This window comes from Ochlerotatus camptorhynchus, unplaced genomic scaffold (genome assembly GCF_037179485.1).
Source record: "Ochlerotatus camptorhynchus isolate MF236.1 unplaced genomic scaffold, CSIRO-AGI_Acam_v1.1 ptg000633l, whole genome shotgun sequence".
In the NCBI taxonomy this organism is placed as follows: Eukaryota; Metazoa; Arthropoda; class Insecta; order Diptera; family Culicidae; genus Ochlerotatus; species Ochlerotatus camptorhynchus.
In genome coordinates, this window is record NW_027041112.1 from 166,460 (window position 1) to 189,412 (window position 22,953).

At 42.0% G+C, this 22,953-nt stretch overlaps 2 protein-coding genes across 2 annotated transcripts in view; one reads left to right on the forward strand and one right to left on the reverse strand.

The window, feature by feature from the left end:
• Positions 1–22,953, reverse strand: part of LOC135714252 (GTP-binding protein Rhes-like) — a gene marked incomplete at its 3' end in the record, with an annotated part of 351,688 nt that overhangs the window by 140,040 nt on the left and 188,695 nt on the right. The window lies entirely within an intron of this gene.
• Positions 24–1,857, forward strand: LOC135714263 (alkaline phosphatase-like). Its single transcript, XM_065237594.1, has 2 exons — positions 24–1,300; positions 1,356–1,857. The coding sequence occupies exons 1-2, from the start codon at positions 56–58 to the stop codon at positions 1,791–1,793; spliced, it is 1,683 nt and encodes a 560-aa protein (XP_065093666.1). The 5' UTR covers positions 24–55; the 3' UTR covers positions 1,794–1,857.

Consider the following 22,953-nt stretch of genomic DNA (forward strand, 5'->3'; position numbering starts at 1 on the left):
CCGATTAATAGCATGGTTTTGCAACCAGTAGCATTTGGTCTTAGCAAGAGGCGACATGGGGCTCAAGGTGTTGACTTTCCTTTGCGTTGTAGCGATTGTGACGGCACAGGTGCTTGTTGAAAAACGTGATCCAGCTCCTGAGAAGGATCACTATCACAGCCGGAATCATCTGCCGCGAAAATTAGAGAAAAATGCCTTCACCGAAGAGGAGACTCACTCCAAGTATTGGAACGACGGAGCTCAGGACACGCTCAAGTTGAAACTTTCTCATAAATTGTCTACTAAGAAAGCTAAGAACATCATATTCTTCATCGGCGATGGAATGTCACCGCAGACAGTGGCAGCCACTCGAATGTACCTCGGTAACGAAAATGGATTCCTTTCGTTTGAAAAATTCCCGCATCTCGGACAGGTGAAGACTTACTGTGTGAACCGGCAAGTGGCCGATTCGGCTTGCACGGGAACGGCATACTTCTCCGGAGTCAAGATCAGCTACGGTATGCTGAACGTGGTGCCGTCGATTCCCCGATATACCTGTGATTACGAGAAGAACAACATTACCGAAATCGACGGACTGATGAAATGGGCTCAAGATGCCGGAAAGGCTACGGGAATTGTTACGAATACTCGTATTACGCATGCTTCACCAGCGGCAAGCTATGCAAAGAGTGCGACTCGTGGATGGGAGACTGATACGGAAGTAGTTGCTGATAAGTGCGATCCGGAGAAAACGATCGATATTGCTAGACAATTGATGTACAATGAAGTATCGAAGAACTTCAAAGTGGTGCTGGGCGGTGGACGAAGAAACTTCCTCCCAAATGATGTGACCGACGAGGAGGGATCGAAGGGGTACAGAACGGATGGAAAGAACCTGATCCAAGAGTGGTCAGAAGTCCACGACGACATGGGAGCTTCTTCGTATGTGTGGAACCGAACTGGATTGCTTACGGTGGACGTGGAGAACACCGACTATCTGCTTGGACTGTTCGAAGCCAGTCACATGAAGTACAATTTGGAAGTTCAGCAGCAGAATGCTCCGAGCATGGAACCAACCCTTTTGGAGATGACTGAGGTTGCAATTAAGATGCTTCAGAAGAGCGCCGAAGGGTACGTACTGTTCGTGGAGGGCGGGTTGATCGATTTGGCGCATCACGACACCAGAGCTCGCATTGCTTTGGACGAGACGGCAGAGTTTTCTATGGCAATTGAACGCGCACGGAAGCTCACTAGCGATGAAGATACTTTGATTGTGGTCAGCTCGGATCATAGTCACACTATGACCTACAATGGGTACACGGTGAGTCAGTTTTTGAACAAATTCGAAAACCCCTTATCAAATATTTTACTCATAGAAACGAGGACAGGACATCCTTGGCATCGCGGACATCAGTTATCGTGACGGCCTTCCATACACCACTTTGAGTTATGCCAATGGTCCCGGCTATTCCGACACCTACAAGTCGGATAACCTAGCGGAACGGGTTGACATTTCCGGATACGATTTCACCGGAATGAATCAACGCTACCTGGCGACGGCACCGTTAAGTTCGGAAACTCATGGTGCTGAAGACGTCAATGTCTACACATCAGGACCCCTGTCGCACATCTTCGTCGGAAACTACGAACAGAGTACGTTGCCGCACCTGATGGCCTATGCCGCCGGGATTGGGGAGTACTTCGTAGAGAAACCATCGGGTGACGATGGCGATGATAACGGTGCTGCAACGTCCACCACCGTATCCCTACTATTGCTGCTGTCTGTCGTAGTGGCAGCGATGGTTCGATTTTAGATAAGACTCGTTAGTACATTGTACCATGTGATAGTAGTCAAAGTGTTCAATAAAAAAATTTAAATAGGATTTATTGATCAGTGCTACCAAAGGTGGATTTGTTATCAGCGGGGCAATGAACGGTCCAAAGCTAACCGCTCTCGAAAAGTGATAATTAATTGAAGTGCTTTATCACTTGTCATTATTGTCGCTTTATTTCGGACAGCGAACACATGTACTGGGGTTTATGGCGAAAACGAACATCCATCTGAGCCTGTGGACTTGATTTCGTTCTATTTACGTGGGTGGATTGCGCAAGATGACAAATGGTGCCAGTGTTGGTTGATGAAGTGAGAATTATGGTGGGTTGATTTATCATCGAATATTGTGAGGACAACTTAATCGCAAACGTTAGATAACGTGGAGGGTGCCTAATTTACGACCTTAAAAACTTCTGGAATGCTTCTGTAGTGATGGTTTGTTTACAGCCAATGATTTATGGTTTGCGGAAGGGGCGATTTAGTCGGTAATGGTAATGGGTGTTATACTTTTCAGAGAAAGGTTGTAAGCAATTTGTTTTGATGACGGAACAATGAAGCATGACGCGAGTGGGGGATTTTCTGAGTTAGTTTGAGAAGTGGTTTTGAAGCTGAAGTATTCGGATCTTGTGAATTTGTTTGATAGTTTATTTAAAACGGTTTCAGTTGCTTGGAGCAGTTTGGCCCTGCCTATTTTGATGATATCTCAACACTTTTAGTTTAAAAAATAAGAACAAGTAATTTGCCAATTGTTGCACACTTCATATTATTTACTGTGCAGCATTTATCCATGATCATGATGGCATGTTAAGCATTGATCAATTTAATTAGTCGGCAAAATTTAAACTGTTTATGTGCCCTTGGACTAAATGCAATGAATTTAATATTTTTTTCCTCGTTGAATCCAAATACAGTCAAAATTCTTATAGTACGGATTCGTTCTTGCCGGATTCCTATAGTACGGTCGATCCAGCATTAACGAATACACGTACCATATGGGATACGGCAATTTGAAGAGATAACTTGCTATTGTCTTTGGAGAAGTTGTTAAGCAGATAGTTAACCACCTTTTGGAAGCAGTCAGTTTCCGGTAGGTCACAAGTCTGGTCCTGTGGAAGATCCGGATCATCCGTAAAAGTGGTTAATTTTATGGAAATGATCCTAGAGCGTAGTGCGCAAAACATTCAGGTTCAATGAGTCATTTTCATATGAATATGAACAGAGCAGCCATCCGCCTCATCATTCACTGCTTCGTGATAATTTGAATGATTGGGAAGTAAACGAGTCACTGACAGCAGAGCTCTCAGTCAGTAGCTCAGTCAGCACGTTTGTTTCTTCCGCAATGGTACCCAATCCTTGTTCTGAGTGACTGAGCATATATTTTCTATGTTAAAATTGATGTAAATTCACTAGCGTGCACAGGAATCTTGATAAGGAGGGGCAATTATTTTTTTTCTATGGTGCATTCAATCTAGGGATGGGGAGTACTCCAAAGTGCGTGGTGGATGCTGTTGTCCACCCTCCACTGTTTCCCTAGTGTTCAATTTAGCTAATTTTATTTATTTTTTGCTCCGGTGGTGGTTCATCTTCTGCTATGCAAACTGTTTTCACACAGCCAATGGAATTGGCAATTTAATCTCATCGACGATGTCGATGATGATCGGTTCGTCAAATGGTTGCAGAAGTAGGGCTTTAACCGAAATGATACTTAGACAAATTCTTAGTAAGACAACAAAAGACCAAGGTTCAATGGCAAACTAATACCCACTTTTCAATTAGGGAATCCAAAAGCTGTCTTTAAACTTTGAACAGTTGCGGAAAAGTCCATCCTCAGAATTCCTTGAGGTTTCTTTCGAAATTTTTAGAACTCTATGAGCTCTTTTAAAATTCTTCTCAGAAATCCTCTGGAGTTATTTTTAGAACTCTTCTTGACTTTTACTCAGAACACCTTGGAACTGAAATTCCCTTAGAGTTTCTGAAGAACTTCCTCAGTATTATCCAGAAATAATTCCCGGAATGAGCTAGAACTTATCGGTACTGCCTTGAAATTTTCCTCAAAATCCCTTCGGAATTTTACTCAGAAATTAATTTTCTCGGTATTCTTTTCGGAATTATCTTGAAACTATCTGCAGGATTCACTTGAAATTATTCGCAGAATTTCCTTGACATGCTCCCCAAAAATCCTTTGGAACTGTCATCATAATTCAATATCCTTGACGTTCTTCTCGAATATGTTTAGAACTCTTTTAAGAGCTTTTTTGAAATTCTTCTCAGAAGTCCACTGGAATTATACTTAGAACTCTTCATGATTTTTTCTCAGAACACCTTGGAACTGAAATTCCTTTAGAGTTTCAGAAATTTTTCCCAGAATGAGCTAGAAATTATCCGCGGAATTCGCTTGAAATTTTGCTTAAAAACCTCTTTGGAATTTCACTCAAAATTTGATTTTCTCGGTATTCTTTTCAAAATTATCTTGGAACTATCTGCAGGAGGCACTAGAAATTATCCGCAGATTTTTTTTTGAATTCTTCCCAGAAATATTTTGGAACTGTCCTAAAAATTCAATATCCTTGAAGTTCTTCTCGGAATATTTCTGGACTTTTTTTTTCTCAGAACACCTTGGAACTGAAATTCCCCTAAAGTTTCAGAAGAATTTCCTCTGTATTCCCCAGAAATTATTACCAGAATGAGCTTGAAATTATCCTCGGAATTCCCTTGAAATTTTCCTCAACATCCCTTTGGAATTTCATTCATAATTTGATTCTCTCGGTATTATTTTCGAAATTATCATGGACCTATCTGCAAGATTCACTAGAAATTATTCGCAGAATTTTCATGAAATCAATCTCAGATTTTTTTCTTTTGGAACTGTTCTCATAATTCAATACTCTTGAGGTTCTTCTCGGAAGTCAACTTTAAGTTGTCCGTCCATTCACCAAACCGTTGTAGTTTTTCTACCAGAAATGTTCAATAAAGCTTGCCCCTCCATTCACCAGAACTGTGCAATTTTTACATCAGGAATTTTCAATTCATCTTGCCCCTCCATGCAGCAGATTGTTGTAAATCTTACACCAACAATTTTCAATACAAACTTGTCCCCAGGTAATACACCAGAAAATTTCAATTGACCAGAACGATGCAAATTTTCCACCGTTAATGTTCAATTAAAATTGCTTCTCCAATATTCTGATTGGTGCACATTTCCTTTTTTTTCATTTTCCACCAGACATTTTCAATATAGATTGCTTCTCCTATCATCAGAATGTTGCAGGTTTGCCACCAAATAAAGCTTGCCCCTATTTTCAGTTTTTCATCATAAATTTTCAGTAAAGCAGCTTCCCTCCAATCATCAGAATGGTGCAGATTTTCCACCAGAAATTATTATTGAAATTTGTTTCTCTATTCAGCAGAAGGATGCAAATTAAACACCAAAAATTTTCAGAAAAGCTTTCCCATCCGTTCACCAGAACGGTGCAGATTTTCCACCAGAAATTTTCAATATAGCTTAATTAAAAAAAAAAGCCTGTTCATTTTATTTATCAGAGCGATTCAAATTTTGCATCATAAATTTTCAGTAAAGCATGCTTCTCCATTCACCACTACGGTGCACCAAAAATTGTCAGTGAAGTTTGTTTCACCATGCACCTTTGTGGTGCAATTTTCAGACTTTTCCTCTTCATGCAAATTTTCCACCATAAATTGTCAATGAAGCTTGCATTCATCAGAACGATGCAAATCATGCACCAGAAAAATGAATAAACCTTGCTTTTACATTCACGACAGTTATGCGAACTTTCCACCAGAAATTTTCAGTTAAATGTGCACCTCAAACATTTTGGCGTGGTTCAATTTTTCCACCAGAGTTATTCATTTTGATTAGTCCCTCCATGCACAACCTTGATGATATTTTTACACCAGAAATATTCAATAGAAAGCTTTTTCTTCGATTTACCATCACGAAAGTGAATTTTTTCAGCCTTAAATTTACCCTCTTCTTTTAACCCTCCATGAACCACCTTGAAAAAAAACATACACAAGAAATTTTTAGGATGCACCACTCCACTGTGGTGCAATTTTAGGACCAAAAAATTTTATTTGAAGTTTGTCCCTTCATGCACCTTTGTGGTGCTATTTTCAGACACCATCTTATAGGTTTTCAGTGCTCTTATATTATGACATGAAGTTATTTTACCTTCAAACCAAGTTATTTTATATCATAATTTTGTAAATGTGGAAATTAAAATCTTATTTATAAAAGGTGGGGAAGTAAATTACATGCTGTGTGAGCGAAGGCAAGCGGTGTGAGTCGCCTGTTCGTGAGTTTGTGTTGGCTCTTTCATTGCCTCGTCCTTTATGGGAATGCGCGATCTTAGATCAAAACACAAAAGATCGATTCTTTTGGTTCGATTAACGGATTTTTTTAATCAATATCAAATAACTTCAGGGCAGTTTCGAGAATTTTAGAAAAAAACTTCGGGAACTTCAGAGAACTTTCAAAAAGTTCCTAGACCTTGAGGTAAATGCAAAAAAAAACATCAGAAATGTTTAAAGATTTTTAGGTAGCCAGGGACGTAGCTCCCACACCTGGACCCTACCTATCGACCCATCCACTCATGGGCCGGCTACCAACAGCTTTTCTTCCCTTCGGAAGGAAGGCATGATTAGAGAATGCTTAATGTTCACCTTGACAGTAAAAAAGTATAACTCTTACACTTAAAACCATCGCCCAATTTTGTCGCTTTTCGAGTTGTAGGCTTTTAACTCAGGGTATTTATCATTGTGGCCAATCTGCACCGTACCGGAGTGTGAGCCAACAGCAAAGCCATGCTGCGTTCATCAGAACTCATCTGACAAATCAAACGGCCCTTTTCAGGGTCACAAAAAATTTCTGGCTTAGTAGTTAATTTGAATTTCTATCTTCTCAATGTCATTCTTCAATGCATTACGTGTAAATATTTACATAGCGAATGAAGAAAAGGGACCTACTGCGTCAAAATCTGTCATGATTACCTGAGTTTTGTCAATAAGACGTAAATATTTATGCTGTATGCAGCAAAGAACATATTTTTTTTTTTTTTTTTATTCTTTATTAAAGAGATTTTTAACCTTAGGCTAGTTCATCTCTAGGCAGCAAAGAATAGGCAGTCCTGCAGTTTTGCGTCAACCATATGATATGATCACCATAAATACTTCTTTTTACGGCTACTGCTGGACACGGGTTTACTCGGCGGTTGGAAAGGCAGCGAACTTCACTGCGAGAAATGGGCACTCAGGGCCCAGTTGCTTCAGGATTAGAAGCTTGGTTGCTACCATTTTGCTGGTTCCAGAAATTTCATTCATGCCAAGTTTAGTAGAACTCCTAAACCATCTCTTTTGAAATTAGTTATTAGCCCTGAAAAGGGCCGTTTCAGGGTGTGTCCCTGACGCTTCAGAGCATACACTACGTACCTACATTGCGGTAACGGTCTTCCACTTGGCGTCTTCAAAGTAGGTAACAGCGTCACGAATGACGTTTTCAAGCACACCTCGGGTTTTCCTTTTAGATCAGACCGGAGATACGCATTATCACGACGAGCCTGACGAAGGTCTTGGAAATACCCTGTAAGTTATCATGCAACACCTTACGATGACGCTTGGCGGCTTGGATCATCCTTTGTCTCCCTTGCCACGTCAATGCAATGTTTATGCTGTTTAAGCTGCCTTCGGGTACGGTTGACAGTAATTGGATGCGAAAAACTTTCCATATAACTCTAGAGAGCGAGGTCAATACATACTGACCTGCTTGACGGTCTAACGAAGAATGATGCTTATTTTGTAGTAGTAGTAAAATTTACGTTTATTTTCTGGGTTTTTATGTTTCAACATTTGATTTAACATTTCAATTGGTTAGCCTTTGGCTCTTCATCTTTGATCTAGTTAATTGGTTATTCTAATGTGATGATTGCGTTTAGCGCTAATTTACAGAATACCCTTTGTGGGATTGTTTTGGTTTGCATTTAAAAATTTGATAACCTACCTACTTGAGCACCTAACTATTTAAACTAGGTTGCCAAATCACGAATGATCTGGTGGTTTGATCGCAGACAGGCGACTCTGAACCTTTCCAGTGTGGAAGTCTTTCGCTCCTCTAGTGTTTGAAGACCGGCCAGGTGGTGAATCTCAGAATTACGAGTTCGCGGTGGACTGTTAAGGATGATTCTGAGGATCTTGTTTTGGATCCTCTGAAGCTTCAAGTGGTGGCCCAACTCTCCCAGATTGGCATACCATACTCAATAGCCGGCAGAATGATTTGCTTGTGGACAGCAAGCTTGTTTTTGAGGGACAGGGTGGACTTCCTTTTTATCAGAGTGTAGAGCGACTTGATCAAGATATTACACTTGGTGGATGTCTTGTCCACATGGGATCGGAATAGCAATTTGCTATCGAGGGTGAGACCAAGGTAGACTACTTCACTCGACAATTCAATGGGAGTGCTATCAAGATCGATCTTGACGTTAGCAGGCGGAACAAGCCGAGGTGAATTCGAGTGTGGAAACAGAATGGTTTGTGTTTTAGCTGCATTGATACAAATCTTCCAGCTCTTAAAATAGTCGGACAAAACATCCAGGCCTGATAGTAGTTTACTCGCCAGAGCACGGATCACTCGACCCTTATAGATGATGGAGGTGTCATCTGCGAACATAGACAGGATACCACCACCCGGCAGGGGAGGAACGTCTGACGTGAAAATGTTGAATAGGATAGGCCCGAGCAGGCTACCCTGAGGGACCCCTGCATCAAAGTTGAACGTATCAGAGGGGACATTGTTCAAGTAGACCTGGAATGATCTGCCCGACAAGTAGTGTTTGATGATCTTCACGAGGTAGATCGAAAAGTTGTATCGATGCAGCTTGTACACTAGACCATCATGCCAGACATTGTCGAACGCCTTCTCGACGTCCAACAATGCCATGGCAGATGTATTGGAAACGGACTTGTTCCGCTTGATGATGTTAGTAAACCGTACGAGTTGGTGGATGGTAAAATGGCCTTTCCTAAACCCGAATTGCTCTTTGAGAAAGATGTTATTATCATTTGAAAACACCATTAGACGGCTGAGTATCAATTTTTCGAATAGCTTCGAGATGGAGGACAAGAGGATGATGGGGTGATAGCTTTTGGCACTGGTAGGATCTTTGCCAGGCTTGTGTATTGGAATCACTTTGGCTAACTTCCAGCATGCAGGGAAGTAGCCAAGATGGTTGAAGAAGTCGATACTCAAGTTTTTCAACTCGAGGTTGACTACACCATCCATACCAGCAGCCTTCATGTTTTTAGTACTTCTAATAGCTGCTATCACCTCATCAGCCGATATTCTACTATGATCATGCACTACTACGGGGGTGTCAGTGACTCTAGACATTGCCTCCAGTACGGCAGGCTCATGGGGGCTCACCATGGTTTGGCCAAGATTATGTGAAATCACATAACTGGGGTTATCAGAAGGGATGGGTCTAAGTTCTGGTCAACAGAGGAAAGCGTAGGGATCGGCCTCGACTTATTTTTCAAAATTTTGGTCATCTTCCCAAATAGTTTTGCACAATCTGGGAGAGAGCGAATCTTTTTGGTAAGGTCGTTATTTCTGAGTTCCACCATCCTGGCCTGGATAATTTTGGTTAGCCTATTGACATTGTTCTTCAAGTGGGGCAGCCCAGAACGCTGGAAGTGCCTAGGAATGGTGTTACGGAGCCTGATAAGATCTTTGGTTGGGCTGTCAAGGTTCAGAGTATGACTCACCTGTCTGGATGCTGGTACGTGTTGCTCCCTGGCACGGGATATCGCCTATTCGATGGCTTGCAGACACTGATCGTCTTCTTCGTACGACTCCGGTAGGACGTCGTAATCGATTGCTGTGTCCACACAGCGCTGATACTGCTGCCAGTTGATACGATGGTAATTTCGGCGGGAAACTTGAAACCTATTGGCCGAAGAACCTACTTCGGCCACCACCGGATAGTGGTCCGAGCTCAGTTCCTGATCGGTGATAGGTTGGGAGATGTTATCACCAATATTGCTGATGAAGTTGTCGATGGTGGCATGAGCTCCGGATCGACTCAACCGGGTGGGTTTGTCCGGACACAGAATGTTGTAGTGGGCTTGCTGCAGATCGTTGTATAATATTGTGCCGTTCTGATTTCGCCGACTATTTCCCCAGGCTTGATGCTTGGCGTTCAGGTCGCCAGCGATGACGAAATTTTGCCACCGTCGTGTTAGCTTGATGATGTCCCTTCGGAGCTCTGCGGCCGAGCCGTCCCTAATGTTGGTTTGCTTGGGGCAGTAGACCGCGATGATGGTGATTGGACCAAGCGATGTGCTCACCTCAACTCCGATGGCTTCGATAATTTTCAGCTGGAAGCTTGGTAGTAGCCGGCAGCTGATGTTCCGCCTCGCAGCGATGGCCACTCTCCCTCCCCCGGAGCTGGTGTGGTCAAGCCCTACGAGCCGAAAGTCAAGAAGGAAGACGTTCAACTCGGACTTCAAGTGAGTCTCGGTGATGACGGCTATGTCGATGTGCCGTTCGTTGAGAAAGTCAACAAACTCGATGTTTTTGCTCTTCAAGGAGCAAGCATTCCAATTTACGATCTTGATGGTTTCACGGTCCATACTTGGTGACAAGGGACAGGGCAGCATGTAGCTGTTCAGATCGAGTCTTGCAGGTTCCTCCGAGGTGAACGGAGAATCGTCGACAGGTTCACCTGAGACAGCAGCAGCGTATGATAAACCACGGGCGGTGGATGAACCTGGAATTGACTGGGTCGCAGCAACAGCGAGACGATGCTGAACTGTCCGACTGTTGGGAACCATTTGGATACTCGCATGGTTGGCTTGTTGGTTGTTGAGTGGAAGCGGGGCTAGGTTCGGAACATGTCGACGGGGCTGGAGAGCTGGGTACTGGACTTCCGTGAGTACAGGAGGCGAACGATAATTACGGAGGCGACCGACCTGGTTGTTGATTGTAGCCTTCCGACAGATATTAATGAACTCCACTCGCTTGGGACATCCGCGATTGGAGGCTTGATGGTTTCCACCGCAGTTGACACACGTGAGCTCTATGTCATCAACTTGCTCATAGGACGCAGTTGAGTGAGCTCCAGCACGCTTGCCGCAGTTTGTCTTCATGTGGCAGTTTTTGGTGCCATGGCCATATGAGAGGCAGTTCATACACTGCGTAACATCACGATGTTGGGGTTTGTAATGCTCCCAACTGATGATGACCTGAAACAGGTCCCGGATTTTGGATCTCAGAGCCGCAAGACTGGTGGAACTCTTTGTGAAGTGCACCAGGAACAACTGGTCACGGAAGCTGGTATTGTTGATGGAACGGCGGTTCATCTGAAACACGGCCTAAGGTTGGAGCCCAAGCCGCTCCAGCTCGGACTTCACCGCCTTCAGTGGCTTGCTCGATGGCAGATCATGCGTGAAGAAGTCCACGTTGTTTTCCTTCAGGAAACATCCTATTTGTTTGTCCTCCTCCAGGCTGGAGCACATGATTTTGGTACCGATGCTGCAAAGCTTGAAGCGTGGCAGCAGCTTGTGTTTTGCCAGTTCGGCACCTAGCTTGGCAACATCCTTCACCGGCGTAAAAAGCGGGGTAATTCGCTCTTTTCTTGCAATGGGAGCGGCGTCACCATCGCCATTTTCTTCCGGTAGTACTGCATACTGGTTGGCTTGCAGTACTCGTTGTCCGGCGTCATCCTGCGACGCGCTGGGCTTGATTAGCACCTTCTTTGAAGGGCCCGCTGCTGGCTCATTGGTACGTTTACGCACCATTTGTTTCGTGGTTGCAAGTTCAAGTAAACTTGCCAGAACGCGAGAAGGTGGCGACACTTCCACGGCGCAACGCGACAGCACAAAACGAAACAAAAGGGGTACGAAATCTCGAGCGAAAAATACGGATTGAACAGCTCAACAGTCGAGCAAAAATCGAACGATGCTTATTTTGACCATGAATACCTCTTTTATACATACTCGAAGGCTGATACGGCGCCGGTGGTGTAGTGGTAAGCGTGATTACCTCTCACCCCAGTAGGCCTGGGTTCAATCCCAGTCGGCGCCGCCGGGATGTTCTGAGGCATAACATCTCTGATCACGCCTTCCTTCGGATGGGAAGTATCTACACCGTAACTAAGCACAATGGCTCGTACCATGCAGACCGCTCGTAAGTCCACCGGAGGAAAGGCTCCTCCTGAAATCGCCCAGGACTTTCACGACCGATCTGCGCTTCCAGAGCTCGGCCGTTGCAGGAATCCTGCAAGGCCATCTGGTCGGTCTGTTCGACGATACCAACCTGTGCGCCATCCACGTCAAGCGTGTCACAATTATGCCAAAGGACATTCAGCTGGCTCGTCGTATTCGTGGCAAACGCTCTTAATTTCTCCGTCGAATTCTAACAAAACTGGCCCTTTTCAGAGCCGTTAAAAGATTCCACAAGAGAGTTGGAAAGGAAATTTCTGCTGCTTTCACTGATCTTAAAATTGCAACCAGTGCCCTAGAACCAAAAGCGGTGTGTTGCTACTTTTCATTGCTGTGACGACGACTGTAAGGGGCTTAGAAGCAGAAGGGTGAAAGCCAATTCTCTATCGATTTCCTATTTTGTGATCACCATGGCTTCTCTAACCTATTTCGCACTATTTCTGCTAGTCTCTTCTATCATGGTACAACAATGGTATCTCAATGAATGTTTGCCGTCGAGTTAACGTTATCCGACCTTCTTAGTTGCTCCTCCGTGAATGATCCGAACTAATCAACTTGCACAGTGCGGTTGTTACTAGAGAGCGAGAATTCCTCAACATCTCCTTGGATGTCTCGGGAAGGATAGTTGTGTTAGTGAGGTAGGTTATTTTTAGATCAGGATTCATGTGGTAAGTGATGCGATCGGTTAAAGCAGAATTTGTTTTTATTTAAATCTAGTGGGGATAGGATACACACTTAGAAAAATTCATGTAAATTTAGGTGCTCTGAGACTGACATATACGAGCGTCAATTTTGACATAAAATTGAGTCATAATAGACGCAAAATTCAGCTCAGTCAAACGCACTTTTCGTCGAGTAATGAAATTTTCAGTCTCGGAGCACTTAATTTTACATGACATGTTTGTTTACGTCTCATGTAAGGCAAAGTGCAAAATTGCAAGGATGGGGACGGGCCTGAGATTGAACCCCGACCTTCTACTCAGTAAGCAGAAACGGTAGCCACTAAGCTACCGAGCCTCGTCGTAATGCTACATCGACATGTTTCGCCTAGGAATGATTCTCTGATGACTGTGTTGGGAAAGCAGCATAAGCATGTACGTAATTAGCCGAACAATTTTGTGGACATTTACCACTATTTGAATAGTTTTTTGTTGAAAATCAACAGTCGGAAGCATTGCAAGCAAGCAGCGTAGAAATATTACTGATCGATTGGTGTCAAAATTTTTGAAATTGGACCAGGGACAGTGGAGTTATTAACGTTCAAAATCTTTCACAATTTTGTTTCATGTTCCATTTTCGGTTTTCACAAAGTGTACCCCCATATAGAAATCACAGACGTAGTCCTACGTCAAAATATCAATCGTGTCTATTTCTCACATTTCGATTAGTAGCGACGTTTTCGTACTACGATTTATTGAAAAATGTCGAATACGCCATTATGAAATCAAAATTGCTCTCTTAATGGCCTAATTTTAGCAGAATTGATGCTTTTGATTTTCAAAATCTCAAGTTAAAAAATCATAAATCCTGAACTTGGACAGAACTGTATCCTCTTGACACTTTGAAGCATTGTCAATAAAATTTTGATGAGAATGCCAAATGAAATTTATGAAGGATTGCAGAGGCACTCTGAGGAAAATTTGTGCATTTTAAAGAAATCGCATAAGCGCCAATTATATTGAAAACGAACTGAATCCACTTTTCGTTCTGTTCTACCTGTTTCGTTCTCTTTGGTGATTATGTCTGCTTATGAATGAAGGACTACGGAAGTGAATATTTCGATTTAGTCCCCGTACCGATCGTTGAATTATAATTCCAAGTCCAAGCCACAGCCTCCCCTACCAAAATAACCACGTTGAGCATGAGCAGGGCAAAAAGGCAAATTATGGTGGTCCCTTCTAACCGGCTAAAACCATATAGAGTATATCAGCTGAGCATCATCACGTCGAAAGTTTCCAAACAAGGCCAATTGTCATAACCTTGCGACCCCGATTCTGGGAAACGTTGTTTGTTGAACTAAATTCCACAGAAACAGTAATCCAACAACGGTCCACTTCGGCACGTACCTGATTCTACCTGTTGTATACTGCCCACATTGAATCATCAATAACACGTATGAGCTCACTCAAATAGCAGAGTATGGCTATCGGAAAACTGCCCTCATTTTCACTGACTGTGGAGTGTGGCACCTACCATAATCCCAAGTATTTACGTTTCATTCGGGAATTACAACGTTCATCATGTCGGACTGCATGAAGCTCACAATGGATGGTTGGTAGAGCTCTCTGTTTGTGTTATGCTAACACACATCGGTAAGGGGGAGGTACCGGTCGTCGTCGTCGGTGTCGAGAAGTGTACAACGTGGGACACCTCTTTTATTTTCGCTCCGTTGGATAAATAATTTCGATTTTCAATTAAATGCATGTTGTGAATAATTTATGACACTGCTGCAGAGGGTGGGGGTGGGGATATTTACTGCCAGGTATGTTGACCCGTTTCATAAATATCAATGTATGCTCGTTTTTCATCAGGTTCAATGCGGTGAATGCATTATTTCTGATGGAATTATCAATGCATAGATAATTCAAAAGCGTTGACAATTAGGTACGGCAATATTTGCTCTCGCTTGATTGGTATTTCACTGTGGGTAATGGGCGGTCTGTTTGAATTACACATAATTGGGATGAAATTGTATGGTTCTTGAAATGCATGGTTCGGTAATTACTTTAATAGTTCACACGGTGAAACAGCATAACGGTTTCGGTTTTGGGGGAGGATACTCTGTAGCCCACACATGATCGACTGCGACATGAAAGTTTGAAATGAGAAACATTGTAAGCAGAAAAATCCAGCTACCGGTGGGATTTGAACCCATATTTTCTCATGCAGTAAACAGGCGCATTACCAATTATACAAAGCGTACCGGTAAGGGACACGAAGTTGAGTATTCAAACTGCTAACGGAACGATCTTCGCTGTTTTCTTTATCCTGCTTTCGTTCTTCGTCATGTTCTTGTCTATGTAACAGCTTCCGATCCTTCTGCTTGGGGAAGGAATTCATCCGATGCCCATCCAGCTTACACAAAAATATACGTTTTTGTTCCCTTGCTAGCATACATTCGCCCTTCCGATTGAGGAAACGGGAATTTCCTTATTCACATCCATAGGGTTAACTACCCAATTTTCGGCCTATTAAGCACAACCCGCACTTAGTCCTTCTTTATCTAGCGTAGTTTAGCACAAAACGGAATGTTATTATTACTGATGGCTTCCAAATTTATTTACCTTTCCGTATGTACCGTAAGATTTGATAAAGAGAACTAAACTCGGCCTAGCACATTGAAACGTCATTGAAACGCCAATGAATTCACTTCGGCCTATCGGATGAAGATAAAAATTGATTCGGTCGGAGCGCTTCTTTTGTTTTTGGAAATAATGCGTGCAAACCTTCATATCACGCGTTCTCATTGACTTCGTTCGGTAGCTTATTAACTAAAGTATCGTGCCAAACGCATAATTGACTTGTTAACTCTGAAATAATGGATTTATTTGAAGTTTTCTGCTCGATAGGCCCAAACGGGCGATTAGGCCGAACTAGTTCTCTACCCTATATACACTACGTACACTAGTGTACATGTCGAAGCACAGCTCTGCTGGAAATTTTTCCCAGATGACACGCTTAACTTAACCGTATTTCCCTAGCAGTCACTTGATCGAGTATACAAACTGTCTATACCGATCGACACCAAGAGTTATAACTGCTGCCGTTCAACAGCTGAAAGCGAACTGAGTAGCATGCTCATTTAAATCGGATTCAAATTAATTCGCATATTATTGATGTCATGTAACGCATGTTATGTAAATTCTAGCCACCATTAATAATGACAGTGATTGTTGCTCGTTAATCAACCACCCACTTTGTTCTCCAACGAGGTGATGGAACACATTTATCTGGTAACGGAATCTTGTACAATCAATCATTTACTCTTTACCGACATCAAATGACCGCGTGAAAATGAATGAAAGCAGCGAAAAACTTGCAAACCGCTGCCCGGTTCGTACAACCTACAAATAAGATAATTATTCATTCATTATTCAACAGCAACAGCTGGTGGTCAAAAGTTCGAACGTTTTTCATACCCCTAGCAGTGTTAGGAACAACCGACTAATGGACGTTTAGTGTGGTCCACTCAGATCGTATGTACTGTAGGTTGTTAGGTACATGTGTGGAAGTGATAGATACCATGTTTTAGTAAAATTGCCACCTTCAATTTGCTGGTCATGCGGTCAGTTTTGGAATTGACGATCCGTGTTGATTAGGATGGTTCAAACGTGCTGATCCCTTTCCAAACTTACATCTACATCTATGGAAAAATGAATGCTGGCAGAACCATCACAATCATCGTAATACAATTAAATGTAATTTATTATCACTCCATGATGGATGAATGCACCACCGGGCGAACGATGCCAGAAGTGTTACTTATTTCCAAAGGCATCACCGTCATTCACTCTGACGGGCTGCATCATCTGCCGGTTTCATCGGACTCGGTGCAGCGATCCTAAGCAGACGGCAAAAGCGGATAACTGTTGATGGGAAAATCATCACCAGACCAGCATCCTTCCATAGCCTGCTGCATCCAGCATGCATTTGCTGCAACTGTTTTTCACCCGTCCGACCGCCAGCCGGAAGATGTTCGTCCATAGAACCAAAGGCACTAAAATAGAATAAGCTCATTACCAACCACACAGACACAGCTCCACCCCAGGCGAATGCACATGGCGATGTGGTCGGGGAGCATGACTTGAATAAATGTACCACCACCCGTCAGACTGCAAAACCGAACGCATCTGGCTGCACGCAAATACGGTGCCGGTACTGTGGGCACAACCCCTCGAACCACCACCCGACATCTTGATGGCGCTTCTGCAGCATCACTTTTATTTTCACTCGAAGCTAGGAGGGTACTCACATTGATCAATCTAGAAGCATTTCGATGCATATATTGAACTTCCCGTTCCCGGCGATCTAGCTGGGACTTGATCCAATCGAGATTAAATTTTGATATCATAAATAAAAAGACTTCACAACTTTTAGAGAAAGTCCAGTATCAATCGAACGCAGACCAAGAGAACTTGAAATTGTCGTTTGAAGCTTTGGTTACAAAAAGCAGATATTTGACTATTAAGAATTTAGAGATGGACTTCAACAATTGGCTTTTTTAATTTGTTTGGTTCAACGGCCGTCACGCCAATCTCCTTTAATCCAGCCACCACACCAGTGTACGTACTGCTACTGCTCTGTTCTACGTCTAGTTTTTGTTTTAGCTTGTCTGGCTGCTTCCGTACCTTCCACTTGGGGCAAGTATTCATTCCGTACCCATCCATCTTACACGAGAAACACATGTTTTTGTTCCCATCCTAGAATATATTGTGAAGAAATGAAGCGAGTTTGTAATTTCATTTTCCTCGTCCATATAAACCCGCCGAACACCTGTGTGCATGTCGGACCCAACTCCACAAGGTATTTCTCTCGGATAACACCCTTCTCTTTACTGTATTTCCTCAGCAACAACGCCAGAAAGGTTGGTGAAAGATCGTAAACTCGCACGTATACTTAGTACTTGAGATTCCACAACTTTCCTGATACTCTCGGAACTTTGATTAAGTTTTAGAACAGTTCCTGAGTTTCCAAGAAGTTATTTGAAATTCTTGTAATTTCATTAAAGCTATTTTAACGTAGGACTACGTCTGTAATTTCAATATGGGAGTACACTTTGTGAAAACCGAAAATGGTACATGAAACAAAATTGTGAAAGATTTTGAACGTTAATAACTCTGCTGTCCCTGGTCCAATTTCAAAAATTTTATCACCAATCGATCAGAAATATGGATACGCATTGATAACAATGCTTTTGAATGTTGATTTTTAACAAAAAACTATTGAAAAAGTGGTAAATGTCCACAGCATTGTCCAAAAGTGTCGAATTAACTAACAAATCCACCAATTACGTATATGCATATGCTGCTTTCCCAACACAGTCATTAGAAAATCATTCCTAGACGAAACATGTCGATGTAGCATTAAGACGAGGTTCGGACAAAAACTAAGATGAAAAGATTTTTTTGGACAAAAACACAGATTAACTTTTGGTAACCCTGGTGCACGGTCAGATAACGTTAACTCGACGGCAAACACATTCATTGATACGTTTGTTGTTGCGGATGATAGAAGAGCATTATGCTATTAGCAGAAATAGTGCTAAATAGGAAGCCATGGTCATCACAAAAGAGGAAATCGATAAAGAGAATTGGCTTTCACCCTTCTGCTTCTAAGCCCCTTACAGTCATCGTCATAGCATCGCACCGCTTTTGGTTCTAGGGCACTTGCTGGTTGCAATTTTTAGATCAGGATTCACTGTGATGCGATCAGTTGTAAGCAGCAGAAATTTCCTTCCTAACTCTCTTGTGGAATCTTTTAGTGGCTCTGAAAAGGGCCGGTTTTGTTAGATTTCGACGGAGAAATTAAGAGCGTTCACCATAAATACGAAGAGCCAGCTGAATGTCCATTGACATAATAATATACACGCTTGGCGTGGATGGTGAACAGACCGACCCGATAGGCCTCGCTGGATGCCTCTAGGGCCATTAACGGCCGAGCTCTGGAAGCGCAGATCGGTCTTGAAGTCCTGGGCGATTTCACGGACCAAATGCTGGAAAGGCAACTTGCATTCAGCAGCTCGGTCGATTTCTGGTAACGACGGATCTCACGCAGAGCGACAGTTCCTGGCCGGTAGCGATGAGACTTCTTCACTCCTCCGGTAGCTGGAGCGCTCTTGCGAGCAGCCTTGCTGGCCATCTGTTTGAGAGGAACTTTTCCTCCGGTGGACTTGCGAGTGGTCTGCTTGGTGCAGCCATTACGATGTTGATACGTTGAATTCAATCTGTTGAATAAAAATTTTTCTCTGACCTCCATTCTTCCGATTAGGTATAAAAAAGCTAAAAATTGAATTTTCTTGTACTATTCGTTTCAACCTTACCCGAAGAAACATCAACAGCATAAACAATGACTGGACGTGGCAAGTGAGGCAAAGGACTCGGCAAAGCAGGAGCCAGTTGTGTTGCATGATAACTTACAGGGTATTACCAAGTCCGCCGTCCGTCGTCTGGCTCGTCGTGGTGACGTCAAGCGTATCTCCGGTCTGATCTAAAACCCAAGTGTGCTCAAGGTAAGGTGTTGCTGGAAAACTTCATTCGTGGCGCTGTTACCTGAAGCGTCAGGAACGCACCTGAGGCCACCAACTAATTTCAAAAGAGATTGTTTAGGAATTCTACTAATCTTGGCATGAATGAAATTCCTGGAACCAGCAAAACGGTAGCAGCCCAGCTTCTAATCCTGAAGCAACTGGGCTCTCTGAGTGTCCATTTCTCGTAGCGATGCAGGCTAGCGCTGCCTTTCCAACCAGCGGGTCAACCCGTGTCCAGCGTAGCCGTGATCTTATATGGTTGATACAGAACTGCCTTATTGCATTGAGAAGATAGAAATTCAAACAGCCAGAAAAATGTTATGACCCTTAAAAGGGCCGTTTGATTTGTTAGATGAGTTTTGATGAACACAGCATGGCTTTATTGCTGTTGGCTCACACTCCGGTACGATGCAGATTGGCAACGATGATAAACGCCCTGAGTTAAGAGCCTAGAACTCGAAAAGTGACAAAACTGGGCGATGGTTTAACGTGTAAGAGTTATACTTTTTACTGTCAAGGCGGACGTTGCGAACGAAAATTAAGTCCACTCACGATCCATGTCCAGTAGACTGATGCAAATTTTGACATTTTCGCTCCACAATGCTCAAACGGTTCCAAATCGGGTCCTGATTAGTCTCCCAAAATTTGAACTCATTCAATAAGAAACTGACTTGGCACAAACCATTTGAAGTTTATATGGAAATTACTATGGGAAAACCAAATGTTTCGTTCATATCCATCTAACAATTTACCATACCGTTCTACTTTAAAAAATGATAACTGAGCTCGTAGCAAATTTTCTCAGCTACAACTTTGTCCAAAACCACTTTTCAATATAATGTAAGCTTCCAAAATTATCAATAATTCAAGCCACTAATGTCTTATGATTATGCTAAATCAACTGTTCAGCAGGCAACATTGGTGTTTCTGGTGCTTAGAATAGAGCACAAAAATCATGGCTACTATGTCACACTGCAAGATACAGTGTTGCTCACAAAACAGCTTGATCATGCCATAAGATTATCAATCTCTTAAACAATTAATAACTATTTTATTTGATGTTTGGATCAACAACTATGTTCTGCTAAGTTGAAGCTGAGAAAATTTTCCATTATTATAGTTTTTGAATTTTTGAATAGTGCAATATGGAAAATGGTAAGAAGACAATGAACAAAAAGTTTGGATTTCCCATAGTAATTTCCATATAAACTTCAAAACGTTTGTGCCAAGTCAGTTTCTTATCAAATGAGTTCAAATTTTGGGAGGCTAATCAGGACCCGATTTGGAACTGTTTGAGCACTGTGGAGCGAAAATGTCAAAATTTGCATCAGTCTAATGTCCAGGTGCAAATATTTCTTCATGAACTTGACGAACTTCAAGTTCCCTTCGTTCATGATGTCAATGTTAAAATTACCCAGCACAATCATGGGCATTGGCTCCAAGCAATATTTCGTCAGATTCCACGCACAAAAGTATTGCTTCTACTTGTACGACAAATCTGTACGATAGTAAATAGAACAGAAAATCAAAATATAAAAATGAGGTAAGGAAAATAATTAAAATATGGTTCAGATTAATACCTGGCTCAATAAAGATACACATTACCATTTATTATATGAGACCACGTAGCTCTACGTCACCATCGCGTACAACCCCATAGGGCTGTCCTTTGTAGTTTTTATATTTAATTGTAGCTGGATTTTATGACACCAAGTATGTAATATCTGTATTTCCGCTTTGAATGCGTTGATGTCTTTGGCATCTTTTATTTAAAAAAAATTAATGTCGTCAGCATAGATTTAAACTTTTAATTTCATAATGATGAAAGATATGGCATTGACGAAAAGAATAAATATAAGTGGTCCAAAATGGGAGCCTTGAGGAACTCCTGGAGTGACATCAACGGGATTCGATGTCTTTCCTTTGTATTTTACTATTTGATGGCGGTCAGTTAAATATGATTCAAACCACTTGAGAAGTGCGCAATGAATTCCCATTTTTCGAAGTTTAAAAAGCTGTCAATTCGATCAAACGCGTTGCTGAAATCTGTATACACCACTTCTACATATTTGACGGTATCCATTGCATTCAAGGAATAATTAATTAATTCGAGCAAATTCTTAGTTGTTGAACGGCCTTTAAAGAAGCCATTTTGCATAGCAGTTATTCTGTTTTTAATTTGAAGAAAGCGTTTTTCATTTACAATCACCTAGAAAAGTTTCGGAATGCAACGGATAATAGCTATACCACGATAATTAAGTATGTCAGATTCTTTGCCCGATTTAAAGATAGAGTTTTTCCATATTTAAGCGAAGTTTCCGGATTCCAGTGACATTAGCCGATATGACAGAGTAAGTAGAACTTAATATATATATTTTTTTAATTTCATTAATTTTACCGGCGCTTCTCTTGTTTTCCTTAATTTGTTTTACGTCGATCTTGTTTTCCGTGCTGAGCACTAATTCTACCGACGCCAGGGAGGCAGCTCCCAAACCTGGACCCTACCTATCGACCCATCAACTTATGAACCGGGGACCAACGGCGTTACTTCCCTTCCAAAGGAAGGCGTGATCAGAGATGTTATGCCTCAGAACATCCCGACGGCGCCGACTGGGATTAAACCCAGGCCTGCTGGGGTGAGAGGTAATCACTAGACTGATGCAAACTTTGACATTTTCGCTCCACAGTGCTCAAACGGTTCCAAATTGGGCCCTGATTGGCGTCCCAAAATTTGAACTCATTTAGTGAGAAACTGACTTGGCACAAACCATTTGAAGTTTATATGGTAATTACTATGGAGAAACCATAATTTCGGTTCATATCTATCTCAAAATTCACCAGTTCACTCTACTTTAGAAAATAATTGATGAGCTTGTTGAAAATTTTCTCAGCTACAACTTTGTTCAAGACCACTTTTCGATCAAATGTAAGAAACAAAAATTATTAATGATTCAAGTCACTGATGTCTTATGATTATGCTCAATCAACTGTTCAGCAGGAAACATTGGTGTTTATGGCGCGTAGAATAGAGGACAAAAATCATGGCTACTATGTCACACTGCAGAATACAGTGTTGCCTACAATACAGTTGCTTAATCTTGCCATAAGATTATCAATCTCTTAAACAATTGATAACTATTTAATTTGACGTTTGGTTGAAAAACGATTTTCTGCAAAGTTGTTGCTGATAAAAAATCTCATAAGAATAGCAATAGAATTTGTTAACAGTACAATATGTAAAAGGCTATAAGACAATGAACAAAAAGTTTTGTTTTCCCATAGCAATTTCCATATAAACTTCATATGCTTTGTGCCAAGTCAGTTTCTTATCAAATGAGTTTAAACTTTCGGAGGCTAATCAGGACCCGATTTGAAACCGTTTGAACACTGTGGAGCAAAAATTTCAAATTTTGCATCAGTCTTGTAATCACGCCACCGGCGCTGTTAGCGAAAATTAACAAAAAGCTGTTAACATTTTGGCAATATACCAAAATTTCTGTAGTGGTCTGAAGATCAGGTGAAGAAGTTGATGGTAACATGTCGTTATTTATATAACATAAAACTATTATCAAAATTATTTACCCCTGATCTATGTTCCGAATTTGTTTCGTTCTGCAAAGTGTCGTGATCTTCGTTATTTTCTTCCTCTATGGAGCGTGTCAGT

Bases quoted from the DNA above. Each gene is read 5' to 3' on its own strand.
- LOC135714263 (XM_065237594.1), top strand. From the start codon at position 56: ATGGGGCTCAAGGTGTTGACTTTCCTTTGCGTTGTAGCGATTGTGACG. The intron at 1,301-1,355 runs GTGAGTCAGTTT...TTTTACTCATAG, and splicing joins TGACCTACAATGGGTACACG to AAACGAGGACAGGACATCCT.